This window comes from Prionailurus bengalensis, chromosome C1 (genome assembly GCF_016509475.1).
Source record: "Prionailurus bengalensis isolate Pbe53 chromosome C1, Fcat_Pben_1.1_paternal_pri, whole genome shotgun sequence".
Classification (NCBI taxonomy): Eukaryota; Metazoa; Chordata; class Mammalia; order Carnivora; family Felidae; genus Prionailurus; species Prionailurus bengalensis.
The window spans coordinates 77,631,055-77,643,680 of NC_057345.1; the positions used below are offsets into that span (position 1 = coordinate 77,631,055).

At 35.7% G+C, this 12,626-nt stretch overlaps 1 protein-coding gene and 1 pseudogene across 4 annotated transcripts in view; one reads left to right on the forward strand and one right to left on the reverse strand.

Moving 5' to 3' along the window:
- HFM1 (helicase for meiosis 1) overlaps positions 1-12,626 on the reverse strand; it is an 89,430-nt gene that overhangs the window by 27,928 nt on the left and 48,876 nt on the right. For all 4 annotated transcript variants that reach the window (XM_043575549.1, XM_043575546.1, XM_043575545.1 and 1 more), the window contains 2 exons: positions 12,485-12,588; positions 11,734-11,880 (listed from right to left, as the gene is read on the reverse strand). In XM_043575549.1, the coding sequence (XP_043431484.1) occupies positions 11,734-11,880; positions 12,485-12,588 (251 nt within the window). The remainder of the gene's footprint in view (positions 1-11,733; positions 11,881-12,484; positions 12,589-12,626) is intronic.
- On the forward strand, positions 1,866-4,460 carry LOC122480762 (annotated as a pseudogene).

The window sequence follows — 12,626 nt, forward strand, 5'->3', positions numbered from 1 at the left end:
AATTTCTCTGATGTTACTAATTTGTTCATATGATGTTTTATTACATTCCTGAATTATCCTGTTGTTCTTTTATCCATTTTTGGTTTACTTATTTTGGGCTTTCTTTCATATACTCCAGATTTTCCTCAAATGTCTCATCTTTGGTTATCTGTCTATAAGGCAGTCCTATTATATCTCCATTTCACAGATGAGAAAAGTAGTTCATACATAGATTAAGTAATATGTTCAAGAGTATCCAGATAATAAATATCAAATCTGAGATTCTAACTAAGGTAGTTTAATTCCAGAGCCTTATCTCTCAACCAATCTGCCTCCCTAGTTATACTAGCTACCTTAGTTCTTCCCCAAATAATGCATTTAATTTATTTAGTAAAGAAATAGAAGGAGGGGCACCTGGGTGGCTTAGTCAGTTGAGCGTCCGACTTCAGCTCAGGTCATGATCTCACAGTTCATGAGTTCAAGCCCTGCGTCGGGGCTCTGTGCTGACAGCTCAGAGCCTGGAGCCTGCTTCTGATTGTGTCTCCCTCTCTCTGCCCCTCCCCTGCTCACGCTCCGTCTCTCTCTCTCAAAGATGAATAAATGTTAAAAAAAATTTTTTTTAGGAATAGAAGGAGCTGGAGATGGGAAAAGTTAGAGGAAGTGCCTTATAGCTTGTTGTTTTGCAATAAGGGATAAGGAATTGCTTTCGTCTCTTAATCCAAGGACTCCTAATAGATGTATTTCTAAATGTCACCACAAGATGGTGCACAATGACTACACATATTTACTCCCAGTGGTTAAAAACCACCATTTGGGAGCTGAATTTTAGAGATTCTGGAGAATCCAAAAAAATTCAAGGCAGAGTTGGCAAATCTTGTCAGGAATAAGGACTGTATACAAATTTCTTTATAGAATATTAGCACATGGATGTTAATTATCTAAGGGAGAAAAACTTTATTTCTGTTAGAAATGGTACTTAGAAACTGTAAGTGCTCCCCCAACCCCACCCACCTCCCATATCCTGAGAATTGTCTTAATTTGTCTTGTTAGCAAATATAAACTTAAGCTTACAGAGATTGACAATTGGAAAAATTAATTAGGCTCTCAAAGAAAACGGACCTATGCTGTACTCAGGTATAATTTAAAGAGACCATGGGGCGCCTGGGTGGCTCAGTCGGTTAAGCGGCCGACTTCGGCTCAGGTCATGATCTCGCGGTTTGTGATTTCGAGCCCCGCGTCGGGCTCAGTGCTGACAGCTCAGAGCCTGGAGCCTGTTTCAGAATCTGTGTCTCCCTCTCTCTGACCCTCCCCCGTTCATGCTCTGTCTCTCTCTGTCTCAAAAATAAATGAACAGTAAAAAAAAAAAAAAATTAAAGAGACCCATAACTCCATCACTATAATAATCTGAAATACATACATTTTCACAGATTTGTCACATATGAATTTACATGTTTTTAAACCTCTAATTCTAAGTATTTAAAGTAAAATAAATTTATTTAAAACATAAATTTATTAATGTCAACTAGAACAGTATTTAAGGAAAATGTTTAAAATGACTTTAAGACAGGGCGCCTGGGTGGCTGTCTGTTAAGCATCCAACTTCGGCTCAGGTCATGATCTCACAGTTCATGGGTTTGAGCCCTGCGTCGGGCTCTGTGCTGATAGCTCAGAGCCTGGAGCCTGCTTCCGACTCTGTGTCTCCCTCTCTCTCTGCCCCTTCCATGCTCATGCTCTGTCTCTGTCTCTGAATAATAAATAAAAGTTTAAAAAAAAAGTTAAAAAATAAAATAAAATGACTTTAAGAGGATCAATAAGGGTTGGTGGGGCAAGGGTTAGTTGCTTGAAAAAAAATCTTAAGGAAAACTGGTAATAGTAGGCACATAATCCCTGATGCACTTAGCTTCACATCCTAATTATAAATTTAATAAGTGGTCTGTGCCTAAGCTACTGAAGTTAGTATTTCTAAAAGAATATTACTTTGACTTTTGCAGTTTCTGATTTATGCTAATCAGATTTATGCACTTTATGACTTCATTTTTTAAATGAGAACATCTCCTCTTAATTTTTTGTCAAATCTTATACTATCATCTTGTTACTTATCAGGAAAAGGTTAACACTATGAATTGGAGTCCTTGGTTTTGCAATTTAATGTATTTATACACCAAAAGGTATAAAGAACAACTAAATGCATTTTGACTAGCATTTAAATCTGCATACTTTCACAGTGCTCAGGCATTTGTTTTATCCTTGCATTTTTCAAATATATTAAATTTTCAACTCAGAATGGCATAGTAAATGCAAATGAATTAGTGTCAAATCAATTTTCTTCAAATTAAACAAAGTCCATACTTCTTATTATGAATCTATTTAAAGAATAAGAAGTTTAAATGCTTAAACCTCATATATTAAGAATTGACCTGGGGCGCCTAGGTGGCTTAGTCGCTTAAGCATTCAACTGTGGGTTGTGGTCAGGTCACGATCTCCTGGTTGTGAGATTGAGCCCTGAGTTGGGTTCTGCTCTGCAATGGGTCTGGAGCCTGCTTGGGGCTCTCTCTCTCTCCCTCTCCCATTACCCTTCTCCCACTTACACACAAGTGCATGCTTGCATGCACAGACACACTCTCAAAATAAGGCATTAAAAAAAAAGAATTGACCTGAAAATATTTAAAACTTTTTAAAACCAAAAAGTGTATTTTTCACATTGCTATATCTTAAAAAGAGCAAAATTATTTTTCCTTTAACAAAAGAGTTATCTATTGGACTGTAACTATATATGAGAAACTACTGCTAAAAGAATGCTTTCGGGTTTTTTGCTAAATTGGGTTGGGTGGCGCTTGGCTACTTCAGTGGTGATGCCACTTCATCCTGTCTTTCCTGATACTCTCATATCTAGAGATCTTCAGATTTCTCTAAGTTCTTCCATCTAGATACATAAGCCTGTATCTCCCTCTTTTTTTTCTTCTCTACCCTCAGCTCAGCAATATGAGCGTGGATCCAGTTCAGCCCCAATGCCTGCCTTGCCCCGAAGCCCCCAATTCTAGGGAGTCTTCTCCAATGCCTGAGATTTATGGGCCTGAAGAAAATTATGCATCCTTGCAAATGTCATCTGCTGAGACCCTCCCTCACCCCCTCCCCCAGAGACTGTCTCTCCTCTTCCTTCCTCCATGGATCTGCTTATTCAGGACAACGCAGGTTCTTCCACCAGTCCCAGAGTAAAAGTGCTACCCACTTCTGCAGAGATCATGGTGAAGAAGGAAGATCCAGGTCAGGGCAAGAAACAGAAGATAAGAACCATCTTCTCTCAGACCCAGCTATATGTACTCAATGATAGATTTCAGAGGCAGAAATATCTCAATCTCCAGCAGATGCAAGAACTTTCCAACATTGTGAACCTTAGCTATAAGCAGGTTAAGATCTGGTTCCAGAACCAGAAGATGAAATGTAAGAGGTGGCAGAAAAGCAACTGTCCAGATAATAATAACAGTGTGATTCAGAACAGCTCTGCAACTCCAGAATACCCAGGCTTCTATTCCTATCACCAGGGATGCCTGATGAACACTTCCGGAAACCTTCCAATATGGAGCAACCAGACCTGGAATGGCCAGTCGTGGAGCAACCATTCCTGAAACAGTCAGGCATGGTGCCCCCAAGCCTGGAACGACCAGGCCTGGAACAACCAGCTGCATGACTGTGGAGAGGAATCCTTGCAGCCCCAGATCCAGTTCTAGCAAAATTCTGTCAGCAATTTGTAGTCCATCTTAGAAACTGCTCGGGAAAGCCATAGTGTAATACAGCAAACCACTAAGTATTTTAATGTTCAGCAAATAATAGATTTATTCCCAAATACCTCTGAACCTACAGCCTGAAGATGCGAGAGAATGAGTATATTAGCCAATCTCCATTTGGGTGGTGGCTATATTACTTCTCCTAGGATTTGTCTTTTAGGGTCCAGTATCTCTGCCTCGATATTGTTTTTCGTTATGCTTATTCTGTCAATCAAGGGAGTACGGTTGGAGTCTAATCAAAGAGGATTCCATAGCTTTGGTTGCTACGGACAACATGCTAAAAGATGTTTCTGGCTATACATAACTAGATGTTAATACTAATTTGGATATCTTTAGGCTCCAGAATTTAACCTCAAGAATAGAAAGTAAAAATACAGAGACATGTGATGAAGGATTATTTGTATTTTCTGAGATTGTGAGGCTTGTTAACAACCTCAGTTGTTAATGGTGGAGGGTTAAGTTATAATGTGTGTCACTGATTTTCTCTGCCCCAACTCCTAACCTGTTCATTATAACCAGTATTTGTAGAAAGCTGTTTTATATTTTAATGTATCATGATAATAGGGCCAGTTTGGCTGGTGGTTTATAGGTTTAAGTACAAATAAATACCCACTTTATCTTAAAAAAAAAAGAATGCTTTCAAAGACTTACAGGAAGCATGAAAATAATTTTTAACTATATTATGTAAATTAAGGTGCATACTTCTATTTTTATATGCAGTAGAACCTTGGACTGTAACTTATCCTGCGAGTGTTCCACAAGACGAGCAAAGATTTCTAATAAATTTTAACTTGATAAATGAGCAATGTCTTGCAATATGAGTAGTACGTGACACTGAATGTTGTATGATCACAACTGAGCCAATGGTTCTCTCTTTCTCTCTCTGCGGGATTGTGGGTGATCATCTCCCATGCTCAGATGCTCAGTTTGGCAGGAATCAGTGATTTTTCAGAATGTTGGAAGATGCCCATACAGGCACCAGTGTATTTTTTTGTCAAAGCACCTATGGACAGTCCTTTGCTTTTCCATAAAAGAATAAGCCTAGGAATGCTTTGCTTCATTCTAGGTCAGGCTGCCTGCAAACATAGACCCTTTCATCTGCTGCCTTAATGCCAATTACATTAAGTACACTATATGACAAGAGTTTGTTAATACTGTACTGTAGTCAACATCTGTGTGAGCGTATACAATGGCCCCCATGCAGATAAAGGTTGAAAAGAAAGGCAGTGAGAAGGAGATGATTACAGTTGAAGGAAATCATCGAGATGTACAAATGAGGTATGCAAGTGGCCGAAATTCCAAGATTTTATAAGAGGGTCTACATGTGCATCTCATCTGCAAACAGGGAGGAGAAAAAGGCAGAGAATCCCTCACTTAAAATGAGACTAGAGAGATGTGTAAAATGTGGTAAGCAGTACAAAATTTTACAGAAAAGCACCCCCTAAGGTTGCATCAGTGCGAGCAATGAATCTGTTTAACGACAACACAATGTCACATTTCCTCCTCAGAAGGAGGCAAAAGTAAGTGTCATTGGATAGGTTCCTTGTTAAAATTGCAGGAAAAGAAAAAGATTCCATTGAGCCAACAGACAGCAATGATTTCATTAGTGACAGTGAAAGTCATCCTACACAAAAAACTTCCTCTCTCATCTCCCTCACACCAGCCATGAAGGTTTTCAGAGGTTAAGTGCAGGTTGTTTATTTTTCTTTATATTTTGTATTTTCTTTATTATTTTGTATTATATTATAGCATTGTAATCATTTTTATATGACTATTTTTGGGTGGTGGAATGAATCATCTGAGTTTCCATTATTTCTTATGGGGAACTTTGCTTTGATATACAAGTGCTTGGGATTACAAGCATGTTTCCAGAAAGAATTATGTGCACAAATCAAGGGTTTACTATAATTGGAATGTTCATAAGATTTGGGATGGTTATGTGTATGTGTATGTGAAGGGTGCATGTGTAAGTGAGTGTGTGTAATAAAACATTATTTGTATGATAGGAAGCATCTTTTATCTGTTTTCCACAGGATTGTTCTAAATATGTTGGGAACTTTTGTCCTCATAAAAGGCTCATGCTTGGGGAACCTGGGTGGCTCAGTCGGTTAAGCATCCGACTTCAGGTCAGGTCATGATCTCACAGTTTGTGAGTCTGAGCCCCGAGTTGGGCTCTATGTTGACAGCTCAGAGCCTGGAGCCTGCTTTGGATTCTGTGTCTCCTTCTCTCTCTGCTCCTCCCCTGCTCACGCTCTGTCTCTCTCTCTCAAAAATAAATAAAAAAATTTTTTAAAAGGCTCAAGCTAGCAGGAAGTATAGTAAACATTCCAACTTCTCACTACATTGTAAGTAACAAACAATTCAAGCTATTTTAAAGAAAAACAGCTGGTGAGTGGGGGAAATGTGTTACATGAACATAGATACGTCACAGAATCCAAAGCAGCAATTCAGCTAGGCATCAGAAGGGACTGAAACCAAGAAACTGAAAGTCATCAGAAACCTAGCTCTGGCATTTTTGCCTTTGCACCTCTCTGTATCTCTACTTTAGTCTTCTCTTCCATAGTCCAGCTGTCTGTAATCCTGCATGTGGTAAAGGATGGCCAACTGACAGCTCTGACTTTATACTATCTTTGTGCAGCTCTAATTCTAAATTGTCTTTCTTAAACTGATTTCTGATGCTATAAATGGTATTTTTAAAATTATGATTTCTATCTCTTTTTTGTTTGCTGGTATGTGGTAATTATTTTTCAAAATTTTTAGTTGAAATATAATTCATACTATAAATCCACCCTTTTAAGGTGTACAATTCAGTAGGTTTTTAGTATATTCTCAAGGTTGTATACCATTATCAGTATCTAAGTCCAGAACATTATCACTTAAAAAAAAAAATCACATACCTATTAGTAGTTACTCCTTATTTCTTCCTACCCCACCCTCTGCAACTACTAATCTGCTTCCTATCTTTATAGATTTATTTATTCTAGACTTTTCATATAAATGGAATCTAACACTATCTGATATTTTTTGAATGGCTTCTCTCATTGGCATAGTGTTTTAGCATTCATCCTTGCATCAGTAGTTTATTCTTTTTTATGGCTGAATATCCCCTTATATAGTTCTAATACAATTTACTTATCCATTCATCAGTTGATGAACATTCAGTTGTTTCTACTTTTTGGCTATTATGAATAATGTTGCTATAACATTCACGTACTAGTTTTTGTATGTTCTCAATTCTTTCGGAATTATAAACCCAGAAAAGGAATTGCTGGGTCACATGGTAATTCTATGTTTAACTTCTGGAGGAACTGGCAAACTGTCTTCCAAAGCAGCTGCACAAGTTTACATTCCCACTCACAGTGTTATGAGGGTTTCAATATCTCTACATCCTCATCAACACTTATTTTTGTCTGCCTTTTTTTTTTTTAATTGTCCACCTTTTTGACTAAAGTAGGTGGGAAGTAGTATCACACTGTGGTTGTGATTTGCATTTCCATATTGACTAATGATGTTGAGCAATTTTTCATGTGTGTTGGCCATTTGTAGCTCTTCCTTGCACAAATACCTATTCACATCTTTTGACCTGTTTGAATTTGGTTATTTGCTTTTTTATTGTTGAGTTATAAGACTTCTGTATATATACTAGTCTATACATAATTTGCAATCAGATATAATTTGCAAATATTTTTCTCCCATTCTTTAGATTGTCTTTCTACTTTTTTGATAGTATTATTTGAAGCAAAAATGTTTTTAATCTTGATAAAGTCCAATTCATCTTTTTAGCGGCTTGAGCTTCATGTATCATATCTAAGAAACCACTGCCTAATCCAAGGTCATGAAGATACAAACCTATGTTTTCTTCTACGACTTTCATAATTTTAACTCTTACTTTCAGGTCTTTCACCCATTTTGAGTTAATTTTTATATATGGTATGAAGTATTTATGGTATGAAGTAATACTGTAAATGATATAAAGTAATTATTGTATAATTAATGCAACTGAATATCAAGTTGCCTAGCCCTATTTGTTGAAAGCCTATTCTTTCCCCCTTGAATGGTTTGACATCTTTGTCCAAAATCAGTTGACCACCAATGTATGGGTTTATTTCTGTACTCTTAATTATATTTCATTAATCTGTGTCCATTATTATGCCAGTCCCACATTGTCTTGATTACCATAGCATTGTAATAAGTTTTGAAATCAGGAATTATGTGGGCTCTGTGCTGACAGTGTGGAGACTGTTTGCGATTCTCTCTCTTCCTCTTTCTCTGCCCCTCTGCTGCTTTTGCTCCATTGCTTTCTCTCTCAAAATAAACTTTAAAAAACAAAGAATGTGTGTGGGTGGCTTAGTCTGTTAAGCATCTGACTCTCGATTTCAGCTCATTATGATCTCATGGTTCATGGGTTCAAGCCCATGTTGGGCTCTGTCCCGACAGTGTGGAGCCTGCTTGGGATTCTCTCTCTCCCTCTCTCTCTGCCCATTCTGTGGTTGTGCTCTCTTGCTTTCTCTCTCAAAACACATAAATAAACTTTGAAACCAGGAATTATGAGTCCTCTTTTTTTTTTTCAAGACTGATTGGCTAATTTGGACCCTTACATTCCCATATGAATTTTAAAACCAGCTTATGAATTTCTTCCAAAAGCATAGCTGGGATTTTGACAGAGATGGCACTGAATCTGTGAATTGGAAAATGTTGCCATCTTAACAATATTAAGACTTCCAATCCATGAACATGGGATACCTTTCCATATATTTAGGTCTTTTTTAACTTCTCTCAATGGTGTTTTGTAGTTTCTGTTCATATCTTACACTAATTTTATTAAATGTATTCTTAAATAATTTATTCTTTTTAATGCTATTGCACAGGTTTGTTTAATATTGACTCTGTATCCAGTGTATTTCTAAACTTCCATGTTAATTCTAACAGTGTGTCTCTAGTCTTTTGGATTTTCTAGATACATAATCATGTTGCTTTCAAGTAATGACAGCTTATTTAGTTCTTCCCAATCCTTGCCACTTTTATTTTTTTATTATATAACCGTACTGAGCAGAACTTCTAGCACAACGTTAAATGGAAATTGTAATAGAGAACACTCTTGTATCATTCTCCATCTAAATAGGAAACATTTTAAACTATTTCACTACTGTGTATGACATTTGTTACATGTATATATTTTTTAATAAAAATGAGCACTGAATTTTTGTCAAACTTTTCTGATCTCTGTCAAGAAGACCACATGGTTGGTTGGGGGTTTTTTGTTTTGTTCTGTTTTGTTTTTTGCCAGTTAATGTAGTGAAATACACTGATCCATCTTTGAATGCTAAGATACTCTTGCATACATGGAATAAGCCATACTTAATAGTGCTATATTATGCTTTTAAAATATATGGTTGGATTCAACTTGCTAATATTTTGTTAAGAACTTTTGGATGTACATCCATGAGAAAGATTGGTGAATAATTTCCCCCTTTTTTTTAATGTCCTTGTCAGGTTTTGAAATAAAGATCATGTTGGACTTGCTTTAAAAAATTAAAACATTAGAAAATATTCTTTCTTTTCTATTCTCTGAATAAGTTTGGGTAAGTTTGATATTTTTTCCTAAATGTTTGCAGAAATTTACCAGTGAAATCATCTGACCCTTAGGATTTCTTTGTCGAAAGATTTTCAATTGCTTAAATTTCATTACAAGTATCAGACTACTCAAATTTTCTATTTTTTCTGTGAGGGGCAAGTTTTGCTTCACAAGGATTTATTCATTTTCACCCAAATTATGTCAGACTTATTGGTATAAATTTATTCATAATATCTTTAACTTTTTGATGTCTGTAATGGTATCCCCCTTTTCATTCCTAATATTGTTAATTTATATTTATTTCTTTATCAGTCTTGATAAGGGCTTCTTAAATTTATTCTTTTCAAAGAACCAAATCTTAGCTTTGTTGATTTTTCTGCTGCACATTTGCATTCTATATTTCATTCACTTCTGCTTTTTTTTTAAATAATTTTTTTAACGTTTATTCAGTTTTGAGAGACAGAGTGTGAGCAGCAGAGGAGCAGAGACAGCGGGAGACACAGAATCTGAAGCAGGCTCCAGGCTCTGAGTTGTCAGCACAGAGCCCAGTGTGTGGGGCTAGAACCCATGAACTATGAGATCATGACCGGAGCCGAAGTCAGAAACCTAACCAACTAAACCACCCAGGTGCCCCCTCTGCAGTTACTATTTATCATAACTACCAATACTATTCAGAAAGCATAGTTGTTTAGGTTACTTTGGTAGGAGCCATTGCTCTCACGTTCCCAGTACCTATTAATTGCTCCCCTTACTGTGCCAAAGCAGTGAACTGGATGCCTCAAGTTAACAACATTCAGTTTTTGCTTTATAGATTTAACTATAGAACCATGTAAATGCTTTACATTACTATAAAAGAAAATTCCTAAAAGTTATTCTAAAAACATAAAATAAAATATAATATAAAATAAAACAAGGGCACCTCGGTGGCTCAGTTGGTTAAGCATCCAACTTTGGCTCAGGTCATGATCTCACAGTTCCCTGGTTCAAGCCCCACATCAGGCTCACTGCCGTCAGCACAGAGCCTGCTTTGGATCCTGTGTCCCCCTCTCTCTGCCCCTAACCTGCTTGAGCACACTTTCTCCCTCTCTCAAAAAAATTAACATTAAAAAATTTTTTTAATAAATAAAATCAAAACAAAATGTATCCAGTTAGTGGCACAGCCACATACAGATCTATTCCAAGTAACTTAAAACACAGTAATTTGATTATACATGCCTAGTGAGTTATATTCTAAGAACAAAAATATCTCCACAAAAATCTTAAGCTATTTTTAACAATTATATTAAGAATGGAGTTTGGTTTGTTATTCTGAGACTATTTGTTGTGTGTATAATGTGGAATAAAGAAAATGAGTGACATTCCATCATTTCTGGAGTCACTGAGAAACAAATTTCTCAGCATGACAAGAAGGATATACTAATAATTGCATTTAAGGATAAACCCTATAGCCCTGAATTTGACTTAGACATTTAAGCATGGGTTACTTATGTATTTTATCTCTAAACACAAACAAAAATCACATATTTCCTAATTCTGTGCATGAAAAAAAAAAGCCAAGAGATAAAGATCACATAATAGCAATGAGCTCCTCTAGCCCACAGACTGTGATCTTGGAAACATATTTATCACTAAAAGAAACCAAGGATCCTTGGAGAAAAGGCTTATTACAGATTTGGGGCTAGAAATACACATGATAAGCCTGGAATATCATAGCATCCCATACATTAAGGAAGCTCTCAAAAGTACTAGGGACAGACCAAAAGGATTCAGGAGCCAATCTGGTATATCTAGATAGTATTAAGATGATAAAGCTGCACTTATGAGATAATTGTTCTTAAATCCTTACCATTTACAAATATATACTAAGACATTTACAGAGGATATGATAGGATACCTGATTTTCTTCAAACTATAGAAGGGGAAAACTAAAGAGAGGTATAGACAATATAAGCCATGAGTTGATCATTGTTTAAGGTGGGTGATGAGCATATAAAGGTTCATTATACGTGTCTGTTTGCTTTTGTGCATAGTTGAAATGTTCCATAATAAAAATTTTTAAGTTTACTGTCATCTGGTTTACCTCATCAAATCTACAGTTTTGTAAATCACTTGCTCTCCCCCAACAATGGCCGTAACAATATAGTGGGTATAAAAAAGAGGCACTGTATATCAAAAAACTAGCCAAATAATTTGTGCTACATATATCACTCCAATATGACAAATATTAATTATAAGAAAGAATTCCTGCTATATATTATTAACTCAATTATTATGAAGCTTAAGCATCTAATTCCAGAGTATCCACATCTGAATGGAACAGAACTGTAACACTGATACTCCTCCCTAGCCATAACTTTGCTTTAAGGCAAAACAAGAATAAATATAGCTATTTACCTTTATTGGATCCTGTTATAGTAGATCTATTTGAATGTTTCGAATGGGAAATCTCTGTTTCTGATTTTTTTTGCATAATTATTTGATTTCCAAACCTCTTAGGTCCTAAGTAAAAGACTGTAAATTTCTGCTGTATATCAAGTCCAACTGGAAAAAGGAAAAAAGTATACAAGTGCTAATTTAAGTTGTATAAATCTAGCCATGAGACCATCTATTTGTTGTTATTTGTTGGTGAGTTGGTTTCAAGTTTGTATTTAAATTCTAGTTAGGTAACATACAGTGTAATATTAGTTTCAGGTGTAGAATTTACACACTTACATATGACCCACAGTGCTCATCAGAACAAGTGCCCTCCTTAATACTCATCACCCATTTCTATACCTTTTGAAATGAAAGAGCCAACAAGCCCAGGAAGTAAAAATGTTTTAAAAAAGGCATTAAAAATATAATGAAATTTATACATCTATCATCATAAAAATAAAAATCAAAGTTCCTACAAGTTCAAAATTTATCTTGGAAATTAAAATACCTATAAATGAACAAATAAAATTTTAATTTTGTTATCTTAGTCCATGCTACCTTTTATATCTCTAAATACATGAAACTTCCCTTAAAATTATTCATAGTATTTAAATGAATTATTTTTACACAATATCATTTAAATTGTTTTTCTGTTTCAGCATGAAAGAAATAACTTTTAAATGCTATCACATGCTTTACATTCATGTGTTCATTACTTCGATGAACCTACCATATTCAGAACTAATTAGATTTATGCTAAGATCTTCAGATTTAAAAGCTCTCCTCACATCAATCTTTTTAGTCCAATTTCCAGCTCTTAGCAAAACAGAATCCCTGAAAAAGAATAAGTTATCATTTAAATAGTGATCCAA